Genomic DNA, 19,669 nt, shown 5'->3' with positions numbered 1-19,669 from the left:
CGTTATTGGTTATGGGCACCTTGTTCCTGCTCAGGGTTGTGATTCTTCCTGATTAATCAAATCCTAATTTCTAGATGTTCTAGTTGTCCTGATCACGAGCCTCGTCCATTTGGCTCCATGGAATTGTCCTGGGATATACAATGAGTGTACAAAACATGCTCTTTCCATGACATAGGCTGACCAAGTGAATCCAGGTGAAAGCTATGATCCCTTATTGATGTCACCTGTTATATGCACTTCAATCAGTGTACATGAAGGGGAGGAGACGGTTTAAAGACGGATTTTTAAGCCTTGAGACGTAGATTGTGTATTTGTGCCATTCGGAGGGTGAATGGGCAAGATAGAAGATTGAAGTGCCTTTGAACGGGATATGGTAGTAGGTGCCAGGCGCACCGGTTTGAGTGTGTCAAGAACTGCAACTCTGCTGGGGTTTTCATGCTTAACGGGGTGCAACTCAATATTAGGAAGGTGTTCCTAATGTTTTGTACACTCATTGTATGTTGGGATGGTTCTAAGAGGAGAAGGGGAGCTAGGGTTAATGTCAGTGGGGCCAGCTGGGCGGGTGGTGGCAGTTTCAAACCGTATCTATTGATCCAGACAGCCAGAAGGGAGCAAAGCACTTCTTATTGAACATCACTGAGCAGTGGTTGTACCCAAGCCACATGACAGGTGGCCCGCTCCTCTCATGTTTCTCCTCCCTCCCACGTTTTTCCTTTGTCCGGAGAGGAAATTATTAGTCATCCACACCTGGGTACCCCACTCACACACAGCCCTTACCCCTGAATACAGCACTCAGTATCTGGAAAGACAATGGTTTACAGGAAGCCAGACAAGTATAACATAACGCTGACACTGTAAGTTTGTCCTCCTGACATTGTCTGATAGCAATGACAGTGTGATTTTTACACCGCCAGATTGCAGCATGTACCACTAAGGGCAAAGAGCTTCCTAGGATCCAGGAAGAGATAGAGACTGCTATGAGGGGATGTTTGGAAGTCACTGATATGATGTGCAAATCTCCATATAAAAGAAGAGGGAAATTGCCGTGTGTGCGTATGCATTCATATGTGCCTGGCACAGGAGGTTGGTGGCACCTTAATTGGGGAGGATGGGCTCGTGGTAATGGCTGGAGCGGAATAAGTGGAATGATATCAAATACATCAAACGCATAGATCCAGGTGTTTGATGCCATTCCATATACTCCGTTCTAGCCATTATTATGAGCCGGCCTCCCCTCAGTAGACTCCTGTGGTGCCTGGCTGTGTGTACATGTTTGTGTGTGTGCAGGAGTACCCGGCTAGGGGGTTGGTGGTGTACTTGGTGGGGCGCAGGTGCATGGGGCAGGTTCCCAGCTCCCCTCTCTTGTTCCACAAAGGATGAATAGAGGGGCCAGCTAAGGACACGCCCCCATAGAGAGGAGAGGAAGGAGGAGGTTCACCCAGCCCCTCTAGACAGCTGGTGTCAGTAGCTTTGCAATGCATGGTGGGGGTGAAGTGTTTAGGGCTCAGACATTGTGAATATTGGCATACAAGAGAGGGACAGTGGAAGTGCTTCCTTCGCTGAGTTCTAAATGGACAATGAGTCACAAAAGTGTATCCATTTATCTATTTGATCTACTGTTCTCCACCAAATCGTCTGCTTAATACACTTCTATAGTTAAAGAGGTCTTGCAGGGTGTGTGTGTTGGTGGTGATGTACTAACCTTCATGTTATCAGGGGGATTTGGGGGGGGGGTATTGATCACTCTTCCCCCGTCGGTCTCCCCTCCTCCCTTTCGCTAGACCACATGAGGCCCTGGCTAGCCTACTCTACACAACGGCCTCCTCTTCCCCAATTCATCCCTCTTTCACCTCTCTTTCTGACAGGCAAAGAGGCTATTGACTCAAGTGGTGAAAGATGACCCCATACAGCTGGTTGACATTGGTAGATACTGTGTAGATGCTTCTTGTTATTGAAAGTGAAACTGACATCATTTGCATTGAGGAGGACACAATTGGTTTGTGTATAATTTGAATAACGAAGAGGACAACATTGAATGAGAAGCGAGTCCAATGCAAGGCATGAAAGAACGAGTAGTACACATTTTATTTGGACCATAGATATAAAATAAAAGTAACAAAATACATATATTGTGTGACAGTGAAAAGTCTGTTCTTTGTACACTTTAATACTGGTGAAGACGTCAAATGACTCCTCAAATGTCGATACTTTCAGTGCTTCCTATCGTCACAGTCACACACATGTAATGACCTCTAGTACCGTGTATTTACTGTTGAAATGTCCAAATAATTTACTATGCATTTTCCCAGTGGGTCTGTCTGACTTATCATCAACTTCTTTGATCTATTTTCTCATGGTTGTCTCTACAACCCAATGGTTTGACCTTATGGTTTTACAATGCCTTTCTTTAGACAATCAACCTGACACTTAGGCAGTTACTGCTTTGTGTACAATGCATTATTGTAATGACATTAACAAATCAGCAGCATTGGAAAGGACTTTGTACGTTGACAGACGAACCCCGAATTCAAAACCCAGACTCAACCAACCAGGAATAACCTAATAAATGACAGATGATTAGATAGCCTGTTCTCAGATCAGATGTGACAATGACCATAGGAGTTGGCAAGACCGCATAAACAGATCTGGGACCAGGCTAAGATAAGAGTCACCGTGAGTACCTTTCTGATCAATAGGGGAACTTAATCCTATTTGGGTACAGCACATTTATATGACAAAATGTCAACAAATATTGATTCTTCTTTTTTTGGCAAATGGACACAAGCAAAGAGGAGGATCCTTCGGTACAATCAAGATGGCATGGATATAGTGTTGTTGATCCATGTAGGCCGAGGAAAAACGTCAAACAAAATGGACGAGTTCGAGGCTATGGGTGTTTGGTTTTGTAGTGATGTTAGATAAGAACAGTCTAGGATAGAACACACACAAGAGTTCAAATAATTACTAACACAATGAACTGCTGTCATTTACAAGTTTGTTATCACTGACAATTGACAAAATGTAGTTGCGACACCTCATTCTTTGGAGTAAGTCTTACCTAGTTAACTTCCTGCAGTCAACAACACAAACATTGTTAAAGACAAGCTGGTTAAAGCACATCTTGACTGGTACCTGGGCTAGTTTCTAGTTCATTGTAGCTATTGCTGTAAACAGAACACACCATTGGAAGACCATGGAGAAAAGTGACCTATCCTTGATCAGACTTCACAACAACACACCGACTCCCTCAATACTTCTACTCTGTGCTGTCCAGAGTACACTACATGACTATGTGGACACCTGCTCGTCGAACATCTCATTTCAAGGGCATTAATATGGAGTTGGTCCCACCTTTGCTACTATAACAGCCTCCACTCTTCTGGGAAGGCTTTCCACTAGATGTTGGAACATTGCTGCGGGCACTTGCTTCCATTCAGCCACAAGAGCATTACTGAGGTCGGGCACTGATGTTAGGCGATTAGGCCTGGCTTGCAGTCGGCGTTCCAATTCATCCCAAAGGTGTTCGATGGGGTTAATGTCAGAGCTCTTTGCAAGCCAACAAGTTCTTCCACACTGATCTCGACAAACCATTTCTGTATGGACCTCGCTTTGTGCACGGGGGCATTGTCATGCTGAAACAGGAAAGGGACTTCCCCAAACTCTTGCTGCAAAGTTGGAAGCACAGAATCGTCTAGAATGTAATTGTATGCTGTAGCGTTAAGATTTCTCTTCACTGGAACTAAGGGGCCTAGCCCGAACCATGAAACACAGTCCCAGACCATTATTCCTCCTCCACCAAACGTTACAGTTGACACTATGCATTCGGGCAGGTAGTGTTCTCCTGGCATCCGCCAAACCCAGAATCGTCCGTCGGACTGCCAGATGGTGAAGCGTGATTCATCACTCCAGAGAACGCGTTTCCACTGCTCCAGAGTCCAATGGCGGTGAGCTTTACACCACTCCAGCTGACGCTTGGCATTGTGCATGGTGATCTTAGGCTTGTGTGCGGCTGCTCGGCCATGGAAACGCATTCCACGAAGCTCCCGACAAACAGTTAAAATCGGTTGTGAGAGTTACAACAGACGATTTTTACGCGCTTCAGCACTCAACAGTCCCGTTCTGTGAGCTTGTGTGGCCTACCACTTCGCGGCTGAGCCCTATATACTGTATACTTTTGTATACAGTATATAGGGTACTTCTTTATCCCCTTAGTGCTTCAGTTCATATCCAATACTATTTTTATGACTAGTCAAAGTCCAAAACTCTTATTTTTCAGTTAAGATGCTCTCCTATTGTTCCATTCACTCCATGAGGCTGGCTGAGCAAAATTAGTATATTGGACTCGAAGAGACTGCACAGTATCTTCTCTAACAACTGTTAGGCTTGCTTCAATCGTATCACTTTTGAGATGCTTCATGTCTCCTCTGTTTCTAACCCATACATTAATTATCTGAAATCCAGGTCTGGTTTCTGACTAAACCAATTACCACAATAAAAATAGGATTTAATTGCATAAAGATGACCTCAGTCAAGATGCATGGAATGGAGGAGATTCGTATGAGGTTTTTAACAGAGAATCTCCTACCAGACTGTATTGTTGCTGTGTGAGCTGCTGAAAGCTTTGTGCATTACCTGTAATGATAATATGTATTTTTGGCACTGCTGGTTATGTTTTCAACAGCTAAAGTAAGGAGCACCTAAGGCCAAAGAAAATACACTGCTCAAAAATATAAAGGGAACACTAAAATAACACGTCCTAGATCTGAATGAATGAAATAATCTTATTAAATACTTTTTCTTTACATAGTTGAATGTGCTGACAACAAAATCACACAAAAATTATCAATGGAAATCAAATTTATCAACCCATGGAGGTCTGGATTTGGAGTCACCCTCAAAATTAAAGTGGAAAACCACACTACAGGCTGATCCAACTTTGATGTAATGTCCATCAAAATGAGGCTCAGTAGTGTGTGTGTGGCCTCCACGTGCCTGTATGACCTCCCTACAACGCCTGGGCATGCTCCTGATGAGGTGGTGGATGGTCTCCTGAGGGATCTCCTCCCAGACCTGGACTAAAGCATCCGCCAACTCCTGGACAGTCTGTGGTGCAACGTGGCGTTGGTGGATGGAGCGAGACATGATGTCCCAGATGTGCTCAATTGGATTCAGGTCTGGGGAAAGGGCGGGCCAGTCCATAGCATCAATGCCTTCCTCTTGCAGGAACTGCTGACACACTCCAGCCACATGAGGTCTAGCATTGTCTTGCATTTGGAGGAACCCAGGGCCAACCGCACCAGCATATGGTCTCACAAGGGGTCTGAGGATCTCATCTCGGTACCTAATGGCAGTCAGGCTACCTCTGGCGAGCACATGGAGGGCTGTGCGGCCCCCCAAAGAAATGCCACCCCACACCATGACTGACCCACCGCCAAACCGGTCATGCTGGAGGATGTTGCAGGCAGCAGAACGTTCTCCACGGCGTCTCCAGACTGTGTCACGTCTGTCACATGTGCTCAGTGTGAACCTGCTTTCATCTATGAATAGCACAGGGCGCCAGTGGCGAATTTGCCAATCTTGGTGTTCTTTGGCAAATGCCAAACGTCCTGCACGGTGTTGGGCTGTAAGCACAACCCCCACCTGTGGACGTCGGGCCCTCATACCACCCTCATGGAGTCTGTTTCTGACCGTTTGAGCAGACACATGCACATTTGTGGCCTGCTGGAGGTCATTTTGCAGGGCTCTGGCAGTGCTCCTCCTGCTCCTCCTTGCACAAAAGCGGAGGTAGCAGTCCTGCTGCTGGGTTGTTGCCCTCCTACGGCCTCCTCCACGTCTCCTGATGTACTGGCCTGACACTGACAGACACAGCAAACCTTCTTGCCACAGCTCGCATTGATGTGCCATCCTGGATGAGCTGCACTACCTGAGCCACTTGTGTGGGTTGTAGACTCCGTCTCATGCTACCACTAGAGTGGAAGCACCGCCAGCATTCAAAAGTGACCAAAACATCAGCCAGGAAGCATAGGAACTGAGAAGTGGTCTGTGGTCACCACCTGCAAAACCAGTCCTTTATTGGGGGTGTCTTGCTAATTGCGTATAATTTCCACCTGTTGTCTATTCCATTTGCACAACAGCATGTGAAATTTATTGTCAATCAGTGTTGCTTCCTAAGTGGACAGTTTGATTTCACAGAAGTGTGATTGACTTGGAGTTACATTGTGTTGTTTAAGTGTTCCCTTTATTTTTTTGAGCAGTGTATATTACAGGACATGAGGAAATATGAGACAGCTCCTGCTCTAATAGCAACTCCATCTGAACCGTATAGAAAAATCAGCCAATCGTGTCAAACATCTTGACGTGTCTTCAGAAGAATAACGCTACATTTCTGAGAGAAGACACTACTGTCAAAGCAAGCGGCCATAGACATATCCACATCCATTGAGCTGGTCACACACACTGTCCCTCTGTCATACCCCCAACACCCCAGGTTTCCATGGTGTTTGTGGTTTCTGTGGTGTCGATGGTTGCCATGGCGTCTGTGGTTGCATTACATTGCGGGTTTCCATGCCATTGCCGGTTGCCATGGCGCTACCATGGCATCACCACGGTGACCGGCGGTCCTCAGGTTGTCTAGCGACGAGGGGGAAGCCTCCTGTGTCGGAGCACGCGGACAGAGGCTATGTTCTCCTGGGTCATGAGGCGTGTCACCATGTCCAGACTGAGTCCGGCCACCTTCTCGCCGTTCACCTCCAGCAGCTCGTCTCCCACCCCCAGCAGCCCCGCGTACATCTTCTCTGTACTGCTGTCACCCATTTCCTCCACATACACACCTACAGGACAGACAGGATAACAGACAGGAGCATGTTACTGGTAGGGTTACACACACACACACACTTATTTTTATAACACATATCTACAGGCAGAAGTATAGGAGCAGTATTATTACATCTTACTAATTACACACCAACACAGAATACAACACTAAACACACATCCAACAGCAGGACACGAGTGAAGTAAGTTAACGACAAAACACTCACACCTTGAGCACACAGAAGGGGGACATTCTAATGAACAGGACATCATTACATAACACTAGATTAGAAAGACAACCAAAACAGCAAGTCCCCAAATGGCCCCAGACGGCCCTGGGTTAGAGCAGGGTAGGCCATCTAGGACCAACCCTAGGCTTTTGGCCCCGGTCTCAGTCATGGAAACAATATACTTTAGGCCAAGCACCAGTGTAAATGACTGCAGTGTAAAAGGCTCATTTTGTGTACCTGAGTCGGGTCGTCCTTTGCCCCGGGAGATGAGGAAACCGAAGGGTCCGTTGGGGGGTCTGCTGAGCTCCAGCAGGAGGGTCCCGTCAGGGAAGGCTTGGGCCACCCTGCCTACAGAGCGCACCCCGCTGGGGTAGCCCACATTCTCCACACTCAGAACCCTCTGGAGGCCCCAACTAGAGAGAGACCGAACAGCGGCATTGAGGTGACACATTTCTACCCACAATGTAATGGCAACCACAGACGCCATGGCAACCATCTACACCACAGAAACCACAAACACCATGGAAACCTGGGGTGTTGGGGGTATGACAGAGGGACAGTGTGTGTGACCAGCTCAATGGCTGTGGATTTGTCTATGGCCGCTTGCTTTGACAGTAGTGTCTTCTCTCAGACAAAAATAAGGGGAAAAAATATGAATTATGTGCCACAAAATGCTAACATTGCAATCTTTGACAAAGGCTCAGATACAGGCATGTTTACAGGATACACACCGCAATCTGTGCTCCCAGGTGGTTTCCTGAACAAGGTTTTGACTCCCAGGTCTTTTTGCTGGTTCTTTTTACTGGAACTGGAACTCTGATCTTTGACACTGGTTGACTCCACGTTGTTTCCACTTCATTTCAATGAAATTACGTTGAACCAACGTGGAGTAGATGTTGAATTTACATCTTTGTCCAGTGGGGATATTTTGACCCATTTCTACATTACATGGATGTCGTTTAAGGCAGCCCCCCACCTCTCTGATTCAGAGGGGTTGGGTTAAATGCGGAAGACACATTTCAGTTGAATGCATTCAGTTGTACAACTGACTAGGTATCCCCCTTTCCTTTCCCTTTCATACCCATGGCAAACATGCAATTTAATTTGAGTAATAAGTCATGAAGGTGAATGGAGAGACATGGTGTGCTGCCTTGTGCCATTTCCAGTTTTATAATGTAAATAATGAAGTCATTGCATGGGGGAGGGAGATGGTCTGCTTCCTACATTAAGGTCTCTACGGCAGAACCCCCCCCCCCCAGAGAGCCATGTAGCGCGGTCCATATATGGCCCGGCTGTGTCATGTTCCTAGCCTATCAGGTTTCTGACTGCCTCTCGACGAAGGTGATGCAAGTGCAAGCCTGAAATGTCCTTCTCTGGTCTCTAGTGTGTCAGCTGCTGATACGCTCAGGTACAGACACACACATTGCATTGTTGGGTTTTGAGTTTGCAAGAAAGGCATTTCACTATACTTGTGCATGTGACATTAAAACTTGAAACACACACTCACGTACAGACACACAAGCGCGCACTTGATGGACACGCACACTAATAAACAAACACACACTCACTAACACAGGCAGTGTCAACAACATCACCCAAACAGTCGATGTTCAATTTCACCACTGCTCCAAGCCACCTTTCCAAATCCATCATATGATGTTGCGACAGTCTTTCTTCGGCAGCACCACCGCACTCAATCTATTTTTATCCGTCCACTCAGACCCAGTGAATGGAAACTATTCGGTTGCACAACACACACGGCGCCCATCCATGCATACCAGAGATTCCAGGCAGCCTTGAGCACATGCCAGCCTTGTAACCTCCTGTCAGGAAGGATCGATGTTGACTTCATTCATAATGTTTGGACATGAGGTGCCACTTTAGAGAAGATCAATGTGCAAGCTTTGCATTGTGACAGATTGGATGTTAGATTAACTGTTATTACTGCAACAGTTGCCTATTTTTATGTTGCTGATGTCATAGTTCTAATGTGTGTGTGTGCGCGTGCGTGTGTGTGAATGTCTGTTTATGTTATACCCAGTGGCGTATATTCATGGTGGCCAACGGAAGCCAGGCTTCCCCAAATATTTGACCAATAAATAAACATAAAATAATTTATCTTTCGTCTCTTTCTGTGTTTTCATAATTTTCCATCAATTCGCAAGTGGCTGATCTCACCGGAGAAATAATCCAAGCGAGGGAAACAGCGCCCCGCTGTCTCAGTATCTATCTGATGCTGTCTGGACCAAAATAGTATAACATGTTGCCGTGGTAGCATTTGATTGATTGATGCCAACAAGCATTTGGCCTCCCTTGATAATTTTTTAAATAAAATAATTAGCCAATCAGCTGAGCTCAACTATGGGTTGTCCTGGTGCAGTAAAATGCCCGCCAAGGGAGGCCAGTTTGGATTTGGCTTCAGGCCAATCAAATCATTTCCTTTGCAAAATGTCATTTTCTGAAAAATGTGTCTGTTTCTCCAGCTTGCTAAATCGGCCCTTTGCTAAGCCATGGATGGAGAAGGCCAATGATTATGATGCAGATTCTGATCTAACTATAAATGAATATGTTGTGCCACTGGCCTGAGACGATTGAAGTTCAATATGTAGCATAGCTAACTTAGCTGGTTCATTGTTGCCCATGCGAGGATTAGCTAGGTACCCTATGACAACAAAAACTAAAAGTGTACTGTATGACAGAGCCATAGATCATTTTGCCAACATGAAAGCGAGGAGGATGGTATTGGCTTTCAACTTGTCTAGGGTGAGTCAAAATTTTTAATTTTACTTGCACGCATGCACACAGAAATCAGTACCATGGACAGCCATTTGATATTTAGTAACATTGATCGGACTCAATTGTTTTTGGTACAGTATCTTTAAGTTTGTTTTTAGTGTATTAAACTAAGCATATATAGCCTTGTTGATTTGGTGTTTAAGTTTAAATGGTGCTGGAATAGCAGAGGCAGTGCTAGTGTTGTCTTTGTGCTGACTTGCAATAACTCCGTGGTTCTAAATCAGTAGTTGGTTTAGTAAACTTTAGAAAACATTAACTTGCTTGACCATGCTGCAGGTGATATAACTGTTTGTATGCAATATTTGCTTTGTGGACTTCACTGGACAGATGTTGCTTTCCAGTTTTGTGATGAAACAAACGTATGTGTAGTTTTATTTATTCCGTCACTGTGTGACTGTTGTCTTTTTGTTGTTACGTCCTTATTTTATATCACGGTGGAGTATGAACTAATGGGTTATAGAGCAAAAACGCAATTATCACAACATAGGTTGTACATAATTTTGCTTTTTTACTGGCTTGGCTTCCTCAGTGATTTAAAACACGCACCGCTACTGGTTATACCTGAGAGCAGGGCTGCTGGGCTGGTCTCCAGGTGTGAATTGACTGGAGCGATCTCCCATCTTCTTGGACGACTGTAAATTCTGGACTGATGACGATTTCCTCAGCTGCTTAAAAGGTGACCCCTGGTGGTGAGAAATGAACATGACAGCAGCCCTATGCGACCTTCCACAATATTCCATTTGGATTCATTTTAAGACCGCGTTACTTTTTAAAAAAGGTATCCAGCAATACCTTGACAAAATATGCATTTTACAGTATAGTTATGTGGAAAATCATTTTAATTTCTATTTCTAGTACACAGTCACAACAATGTTCCAACTAACTGAGATCTCAGTATCCTTATAGTTTAAACAGTGTTTGACAGACATAAAGCGGAACCCTCTCAGACTACAAGCAAGACTACAATTGCTATAATTCCCTATAATTCAAAAGATAAGTTTGACATGTGACATGACAAAGGAATGTCTCCTCTCACCATGCGTAGGGACTGGAGCGACAGGGCTTTCCTCAGTTGGCTGGGTTCTGGGCGTGCAGGACTGAGGCTAGAGCTGGAGCTGGGTGTGGGGGTGGTGGAGGAAGGGCCAGGAAAGGCCGGGGGGACACCCCGGGGCTGGAAGCTAAGCTGCTCCATGCTACTGGAGCGCCCTTTACCCAGCTTCCTCACTCCATTCAGGCCAATGGCAGCGAATAAACGACGCAGAGAAAGCTTGGACCTGCCCTCCTGCTGCTCTGTCTCTGTCCCTACCGTCCTGTGAGGGGAAGAGGGGGTAGGGGGGAGAGGGGTGAAGGAGGGAAAGAGGGAGAGAGATCAACAGAAAGACATTGAGAGATAGACAACAACATATAAACAAGTACAGACATCATGAGTCACATCTAAACTGGACTCAACTCCATTATAAATTCTAGTTCTTAATTTGATTGGGAAAACCGTTAGAAATGGAAAGAATTGATCCGGGAAATTGAAATAATTACTTCACCTCAGATGTTTGCATTCATTCACGTATTAATATTTGGTCAGAAGAGGTCAGTGTTGAGTTAACACATTTACATTGACATTTTAGTCATTTAGCAGACACTCTTATCCAGAGCGACTTACAGTTAGTGAGTGCATACATTTTTCATACACAGAGGGCTAATATTAATAATATGCATGTCTATCTCTCCTGGCTCAAAGTGGACGAGAGATTGACTTCATCACTACTTGTATTTATGAGAGCTATTGACATGTTGAATGCACCGAGCTGTCTGGCGCACAGCTCGGTCACCCATGCATACCCCACCAGACATGCCACCAGAGGTCTCTTCACAGTCCCCAAGGCCTTGGCAGCAGCTAATGGGGATCCATAATAAATACAAATACAAATGTAAGTATGTGTGGGTCTTGTTTACAAGTCTTATTGCTTGGGGGTAGAAGCAGTTCAGGGTCCTTTTGGTTCCAGACTTGGTGCATTGGTACCACTTGCCACGCGGTAGCAGAGAGAACAGTCTGTGGCTTGGGTGGCTGGAGTCTTTGACAATTTTTTGGGCCTTCCTCTGACACCGCTTGGTATAGAGGTCCTGGATGGCAGGAAGCTTGGCCCCAGTGATGTACTGGGCTGTACGCGTTACCCTCTGTAGCGCCTTCCGGTCGGATGCCGAGCAGTTGCTATACCAAGCGGTGATGCAGCCAGTCAAGATGCTCTCGATGTTGCAGCTATATAAGTTTTGGAGGATCTGATAGCCCATGCCAAATATTTTTAGCCTCCTGAGGTGGAAGGGGCATTGTCGTGCCCTCTTCACGACTGTGTTGGTGTGTTTGACAATGATAAATCCTTAGTGATGTGGACACCGAGGAACTTGAAGCTCTCGACACGCTCCATTACAGCCCTGTCGATGTGAATGGGGGCATGCTCGGCCCTCCGTTTCCTGTAATCCACGATCAGCTCCTTTGACTTACTGAGGGAGAGGTTGTTGTCCTGGCACCACTGCCAGTTCTCTGACCACCTCCCCATAGGCTGTCTCATCGTTGATCAGGCCTACCATTGTTGTGTCGTCGGCAAACTTAACGATCGTGTTGGAGTTGTGGGTGAACAGGGAGTACAGCACGCACACCTGAGGGGCCCCCGTGTTGAGGGTCAGTGTGGCAGATGTGTTGCTGCCTATTCTCACCACCTTTGGGGGCCCGTCAGGAAGTCCAGGATCCAGTTGCTGAGGGAGGTGTTCAGTCCCAGGGACATTAGTTTAGTGATGAGCTTCGAGGGCGCTATGGTGTTGAACAATGAGCTGTAGTCAATGAACAGCATTCTCACATAGGTGTTCCTTTTGTCAGAGTGGGAAAGGGCAGTGTGAAGTGCAATAGAGATTGCGTCATCTGTGGATCTGTCGGACGGTATGCGAATTGGAGTGGGTCCAGGGTGTCTGGGATGATGCCGTTGATGTTAGCCATGACCAGCCTTTCAAAGCATTTCATGGCTACAGATGTGTGCCATGGGCGATAGTCATTTAGACAGGTCACCTTGACGCTCTATGGTGGTCCGCTTGAAACATGTAGGTATTGCAGACTGGGTCAGGGAGAGATTGAAAATGTCAGTCCATGGCTTCTGGTTGGGATATATACATACGGTCACTGTGGGTACGACGTCGTCGATGCACTTATTAATGAAGTCGGTGACTGATGTGGTAAACTCCTCAATGCCATTGGATGAATCCTGGAACATATTCCAGTCTGTTCTAGAAAAACAGCCCTGTAGTTTAGCATCCGCTTCATCGGATCACTTCCGAATTGAGCGTGTCACTGCTACTTGCTGTTTGAGTTTTTACTTGTAAGCAGGATCAGGAGGATAGAGTTATGGTCAGATTTGCCAAATGAAGGGCGAGGGAGCGCTTTGTATGCTTCTCTGTGTGTGGAGTAAAGGTGGTCTAGAGTTGTGTCCCCTCTAGTTGCGCAGGTGACATGCTGGTAGAAAATAAGTAAAACGGATTTCAGTTTTCCTGCATTAAAATCACCGGCCACTGGATGAGCATGTTCTTGTTGGCTTATGGCCTTATATAGCTAGTTGAGTGTGGTCCTAGTGCCAACATCGGTTTGTGGTGATAAATAGCTATGAAAAATACCCCGAGAGCATCTGGTCCGAGAGCATCTGGTCAGCGCGGCGGTGGCACAGGAATTCTCATCTCTCCCAAGTGGACATTCTCTCTTTTCCCCCTGACCCATCTGTCTATCTCCTCATTTGAATTCCATGCTGTCACAGTCACTAGCCCATTCAAGCTTAACATCCTTGTAATTTATCGCCCTCCAGGTTCCCTTGGAGAGTTCATCAATGAGCTTGACGCCTTGATAAGTTCCTTTCCTGAGGATGGCTCACCCCTCACAGTTCTGGGTGACTTTAACCTGCCGACGTCTGCCTTCGACTAATTTCTCTCTGCCTCCTTCTTTCCACTCCTTTCCTCTTTTGACCTCACCCTCTCACCGTCCCCCCCACTCACAAGGCAGGCAATACGCTTGACCTCATCTTTACTAGATGCTGTTCTTCTACTAATCTCACTGCAACTCCCCTCCAAGTCTCTGACCACTACTTTGTATCCTTTTCTCTCTTGCTCTCCTCCAACACTACTCACTCTGCCCCTACTCAGATGGTAATGCGCCGTCGCAACCTTCGCTCTCTCTCTCTCCCGCTACTCTCTGCTCTTCCATCCTATCATCTCTTCCCTCTGCTAAATCCTTCTCCCTCCGGTCTCCTGATTCTGCCTCCTCGACCCTCCTCTCCTCCCTTTCTGCATCATTTGACTCTCTATGTCCCCTATCCTCCCGGCCGGCTCGGTCCTCCCCTCCTGCTCCATGGCTTGACGACTCATTGCGAGCTCACAGAACAGGACTCCAGGCAGATAAGCAGAAATGGAGGAAAACTAGACTCCCTGCTGACCTGTCATCTTTTCGCTCACTCCTCTCTACTTTTTCTTCCTCTGTTTCTGCTGCAAAGCCACTTTCTACCACTCTAAATTTCAAGCCTCTGCCTCTAACCCTAGGAAGCTCTTTGCCACCTTCTCCTCCCTGCTGAATCCTCCTCCTCCTCCTCCTCCCTCCTCTCTCTCTGTGGATGACTTCGTCAACCATTTTGAAAAGAAGGTTGACGACATCCGATTCTCATTTATTAAGTCAAATGACACTGCTGGTCCTGCTCACACTGCCCTACCCTATGCTTTGACTTCTTTCTCCCCTCTCTCTCCAGATTAAATCTTGCAACTTGTGATGGCCGGCCGCCCAACAACCTGCCCGCTTGACCCTATCCCCTCCTCTCTTCTCCAGAACATTTCCGGAGACCTTCTCCCTTACCTCACCTCGCTCATCAACTCATCCTTGATCGCTGGCTATGTCCCTTCCGTCTTCAAGAGGGCGAGAGTTGCACCCCTCCTCAAAAAACCTACACTCGATCCCACCTATGTCAACAACTACAGACCACTATCCCTTCTTTCTCTCCAAAACTCTTGAGCGTGCCGTCTCTAGCCAACTCTCCTGCTATCTCTCTCAGAATGACCTTCTTGATCCTAACCAGTCAGGTTTCAAGACTGGTCATTCAACTGAGACTGCTCTTCTCTGTGTCACGGAGGCTCTCTGCTCTGCCAAAGCTAACTCTCTCTCCTCTGCTCTTATCCTTCTAGACCTATCTGCTGCCTTTGATACTGTGAACCATCAGATCCTCCTCTCCACCCTCTCCGAGTTGGGCATCTCTGGCGCTGCTCACTCTTGGATTGCGTCCTACCTGACAGGTCGCTCCTACCAGGTGGCGTGGCGAGAATCTGTCTCCGCACCACGTGCTCTCACCACTGGTGTCCCCCAGGGCTCAGTTCTAGGCCCTCTCCTATTCTCTCTATACACCAAGTCACTTGGCTCTGTCATATCCTCACATGGTCTCTCCTATCATTGCTACGCAGATGACACACAATTAATTTTCTCCTTTCCCTGATAACCAGGTGGCGAATCGCATCTCTGCATGTCTGACAGACATATCAGTGTGGATGTCGGATCACCACCTCAAGCTGAACCTCGGCAAGACGGAGCTGCTCTTCCTCCCGGGGAAGGACTGCCCGCTCCATGATCTCGCAATCACGGTTGACATCTCCATTGTGTCCTCCTCCCAGAGTGCAAAGAACCTTGGCATGACCCTGGACAACATGCAGGTTCATGCTCTATAACATTCACAGAGTACGACCCTACCTTACACAGAAAGCGGAACAGGTCCTAATCCAGGCACTTGTCATCTCCCGTCTGGATTACTGCAACTCGCTGTTGGCTGGGCTCCCTGCCCTGTAACTTATCCAGAACGCTGCAGTCCGTCTGGTGTTCACCTTTCCCAAGTTCTCTCACGTCACCCCGCTCCTCTGCACACTCCACTGGCTTCCAGTTGAAGCTCGCATCTACTTCAAAACCATGGTGCTTGCCTACGGAGCTGTGAGGGGAACGGCACCTCCTTACCTTCAGGCTCTGATCAGACCCTACACCCAAACGAGGGCACTACGTTCATTCACCTCTGGCCTGCTAGCCCCCCTACCTCTACGGAAGCACAGTTCCCGCTCATCCCAGTCAAAGCTATTCACTGCTCTGGCACCCCAATGGTGGAACAAGCTCTCCCACGACGCCAGGACAGCGGATTTACTGACCACCTTCCGGAGACACTTGAAACCCTACCTCTTTAAGAAATACCTGGAATAGTAGAATAGTAATCCTTCTACCCCCCTTTACTACCACTGTCTTTTGTCTAAACTAACACCAGACTTATTTCACCTGCTAGCACTGACTTGTTTAAAGAAATGTACTTATTGTGATCGAGATGTAGTTGCCCTGATTGCACTGACTTGGCTCACAGCTGCTTGTTTGAAGAAGTGTACTTACTGTGATCAAGATATGGTTGTCCCACTGGCTATCCTAAGTTGAATGCACCAATTTGTAAGTCGCTCTGGATAAGAGCGTCTGCTAAATGACTTAAATGTAAATGTAAATGTTAACAAAGACACACCCCCCCGCCCTGGAGTTATAAAAATGTAATACGTGTAATGATAAGGCTTCGCTGTACAGTTGTTTCCGAGTGCCCTATAGAAAAAAGCAAGTAGAGATTCGATAGAGTCATGATCACACCATTATTACAGCAAAAATGGCTTGCTTGTAGCCGCCCAACCAGGTCAAAATATCTGATCCATAGGCTATTACCTGTGCAACATATCTTCCTACAGCGGATCGCCGGGAATGCATTTTACATTCATAAAATATGTTGTGGGCCGTTCAAATATTACTGACCATTTATTTACACTTTGTTCAGTCATGTTACCTCATTGGCTAGTTAGCTAACTGGTAACTTTACCATTATATCCTAACATTTGGGGGCACAGGCAGAAAGGAAAAGGGATAGCTTCTTCAGGAGATCAATGATCATAGCAATACATTAATTAATGAATGACAGATCTCTTGCATGTAATCACAAACCTGATGTTTTTAAAGAGACAGTGTACAATTTTCAATGTAATGCATCTCAATAGGAAAATAGTCTTTAGAATTAAGCATAAGAGTGTGGTGTAGGTAGGGAGTTACCAATACTCACTGAGCTGGACTAGGGCTATCCTCCCTCTGATGCTCTGCTCTCATTGGCCCCCTGACACGTCCGCCACCTCCAGAGTAGTATGGGGGAGGGGTTATGATGCTGGCTCCACCCAGACAGAGCTCTCCCATCAATGGATGATGCAGCCCCACTTCTAAAGGGGAGAGAGGGATGTTTACAAGGTGAAGAATCTGTAACTTTCATCTTTTTTTAATGAAAAGCAGGAATGAGTAAGGAATGTTATAGGAATGTTATACAGACATTTTCATGTGGTATGAATATTGTTTGTGAGATGTGAATTTCTTCCTACAAGTCTAGGTCCAAAAGGATCCTTAACAGCTTCTGCCCCGAAGCCATAAGACTGCTGAACAGTTAATCAGATGGCTACCCAGACTATTTGCATTGAACCCCCTTTTTTACGCTGCTGCTACTCGCTGTTTATTATCTACAGTGAGGGAAAAAAGTATTTGATCCCCTGCTGATTTTGTACGTTTGCCCACTGACAAAGACATGATCAGTCTATAATTTTAATGGTAGGTTTATTTGAACAGTGAGAGACAGAATAACAACAAAAAAATCCAGAAAAAACACATATCAAAAATGTTATAAATTGATTTGCATTTAAATGAGGGAAATAAGTATTTGACCCCCTCTCAATCAGAAAGATTTCTGGCTCCCAGGTGTCTTTTATACAGGTAACGAGCTGAGATTAGGAGCACACTCTTAAAGGGAGTGCTCCTAATCTCATCTTGTTACCTGTATAAAAGGCACCTGTCCACAGAAGCAATCAATCAATCAGATTCCAAACTCTCCACCATGGCCAAGACCAAAGAGCTCTCCAAGGATGTCAGGGACAAGATTGTAGACCTACACAAGGCTGGAATGGGCTACAAGACCATCGCCAAGCAGCTTGGTGAGAAGGTGACAACAGTTGGTGCGATTATTCGCAAATGGAAGAAACACAAAATAACTGTCAATCTCTCTCGGCCTGGGGCTCCATGCAAGATCTCACCTCGTGGAGTTGCAATGATCATGAGAACGGTGAGGAATCAGCCCAGAACTACATGGGAGGATCTTGTCAATGATCTCAAGGCAGCTGGGACCATAGTCACCAAGAAAACAATTGGTAACACACTACGCCGTGAAGGACTGAAATCCTGCAGCGCCCGCAAGGTCCCCCTGCTCAAGAAAGCACATATACAGGCCCGTCTGAAGTTTGCCAATGAACATCTGAATGATTCAGAGGAGAACTGGGTGAAAGTGTTGTGGTCAGATGAGACCAAAATCGAGCTCTTTGGCATCAACTCAACTCACCGTGTTTGGAGGAGGAATGCTGCCTATGACCCCAAGTACACCATCCCCACCGTCAAACATGGAGGTGGAAACATTATGCTTTGGGGGTGTTTTTCTGCTAAGGGGACAGGACAACTTCACCGCATCAAAGGGACGATGGACGGGGCCATGTACCGTCAAATCCTGGGTGAGAACCTCCTTCCCTCAGCCAGGGCATTGAAAATGGGTCGTGGATGGGTATTCCAGCATGACAATGACCCAAAACACACGGCCAAGGCAACAAAGGAGTGGCTCAAGAAGAAGCATATTAAGGTCCTGGAGTGGCCTAGCCAGTCTCCAGACCTTAATCCCATAGAAAATCTGTGGAGGGAGCTGAAGGTTTGAGTTGCCAAACGTCAGCCTCGAAACCTTAATGTCTTGGAGAAGATCTGCAAAGAGGAGTGGGACAAAATCCCTCCTGAGATGTGTGCAAACCTGGTGGCCAACTACAAGAAACGTCTGACCTCTGTGATTGCCAACAAGGGTTTTGCCACCAAGTACTAAGTCATGTTTTGCAGAGGGGTAAAATACTTATTTCCCTCATTAAAATGCAAAAATCAATTTATAACATTTTTGACATGCGTTTTTCTGGATTTTGTTGTTGTTATTCTGTCTCTCACTGTTCAAATAAACCTACCATTAAAATTATAGACTGATCATGTCTTTGTCAGTGGGCAAACGTACAAAATCAGCAGGGGATCAAATACTTTTTTCCCTCACTGTATGCATAGTCACTTTACTCCTACCTAGATGTACATACAGTGCATTTGGAAAGTATTCAGACCCCTTGACTTTTTCCACATTTTGTTACGTTAGTCATTCAAAAATGGGTTAAATAAAACATTTTCCTCATCAATCTACACACAATACCCCATAATGACAAAGCGAAAACAGGTTTTTCAAATTATTAGCAAATGTATTTAAAAAATGAAAACAGAAATACCTTATTTACATAAGTATTCAGACCTTTTGCTATGAGACTCAAAATTGTGCTCAGGTGCATCCTGTTTCCATTGATCATCCTTGAGATGTTTCTACAACTTGATTGGAGTCCACCTGTGGTAAATTCAGTTAATTGGACATGATTTGGAAAGGCACATACCTGTCTATATAAGGTCCCACAGTTGACAATGCATGTCAGAGCAAAAACCAAGCCATGAGGTCAAAGGAATTGTCCGTAGAGCTCAGAGACAGGATTGTGTCAAGGCACAGATCTTTGGAAGGGTACCAAAAAATGTCTGCAGCATTGAAGTTCCCCAAGAACACAGTGGCCTCCATCATTCTTAAATGGAAGAATTTTCGAACCACAAAGACTCTTCCTAGAGCTGGCCGCCTGGCCAAACTGAGCAATCGGGGAAGAAGGGCCTTG

The 19,669-nt window shown here is 46.1% G+C and overlaps 1 protein-coding gene across 1 annotated transcript in view; it reads right to left on the bottom strand.

Annotated features, from left to right (window-relative positions):
* Positions 1–6,630: 6,630 nt before the first annotated feature.
* The window catches only part of LOC311137738 (uncharacterized protein KIAA1614-like), a gene marked incomplete at both ends in the record, with an annotated part of 29,475 nt that continues 16,436 nt past the window's right edge, over positions 6,631–19,669 (bottom strand). Inside the window, 5 exons of the mRNA XM_084172307.1 lie at positions 6,631–6,830; positions 7,280–7,455; positions 10,400–10,521; positions 10,875–11,148; positions 16,972–17,144. Of these exons, the coding sequence (XP_084028433.1) occupies positions 6,631–6,830; positions 7,280–7,455; positions 10,400–10,521; positions 10,875–11,148; positions 16,972–17,144 (945 nt within the window). The remainder of the gene's footprint in view (positions 6,831–7,279; positions 7,456–10,399; positions 10,522–10,874; positions 11,149–16,971; positions 17,145–19,669) is intronic.

The sequence above is a fragment of the Coregonus lavaretus genome, assembly GCF_964263955.1.
Source record: "Coregonus lavaretus genome assembly, chromosome: 11".
Classification (NCBI taxonomy): Eukaryota; Metazoa; Chordata; class Actinopteri; order Salmoniformes; family Salmonidae; genus Coregonus; species Coregonus lavaretus.
Note: the sequence above shows the minus strand (reverse complement) of the source record. Positions and strands in the feature narration are given on the sequence as shown.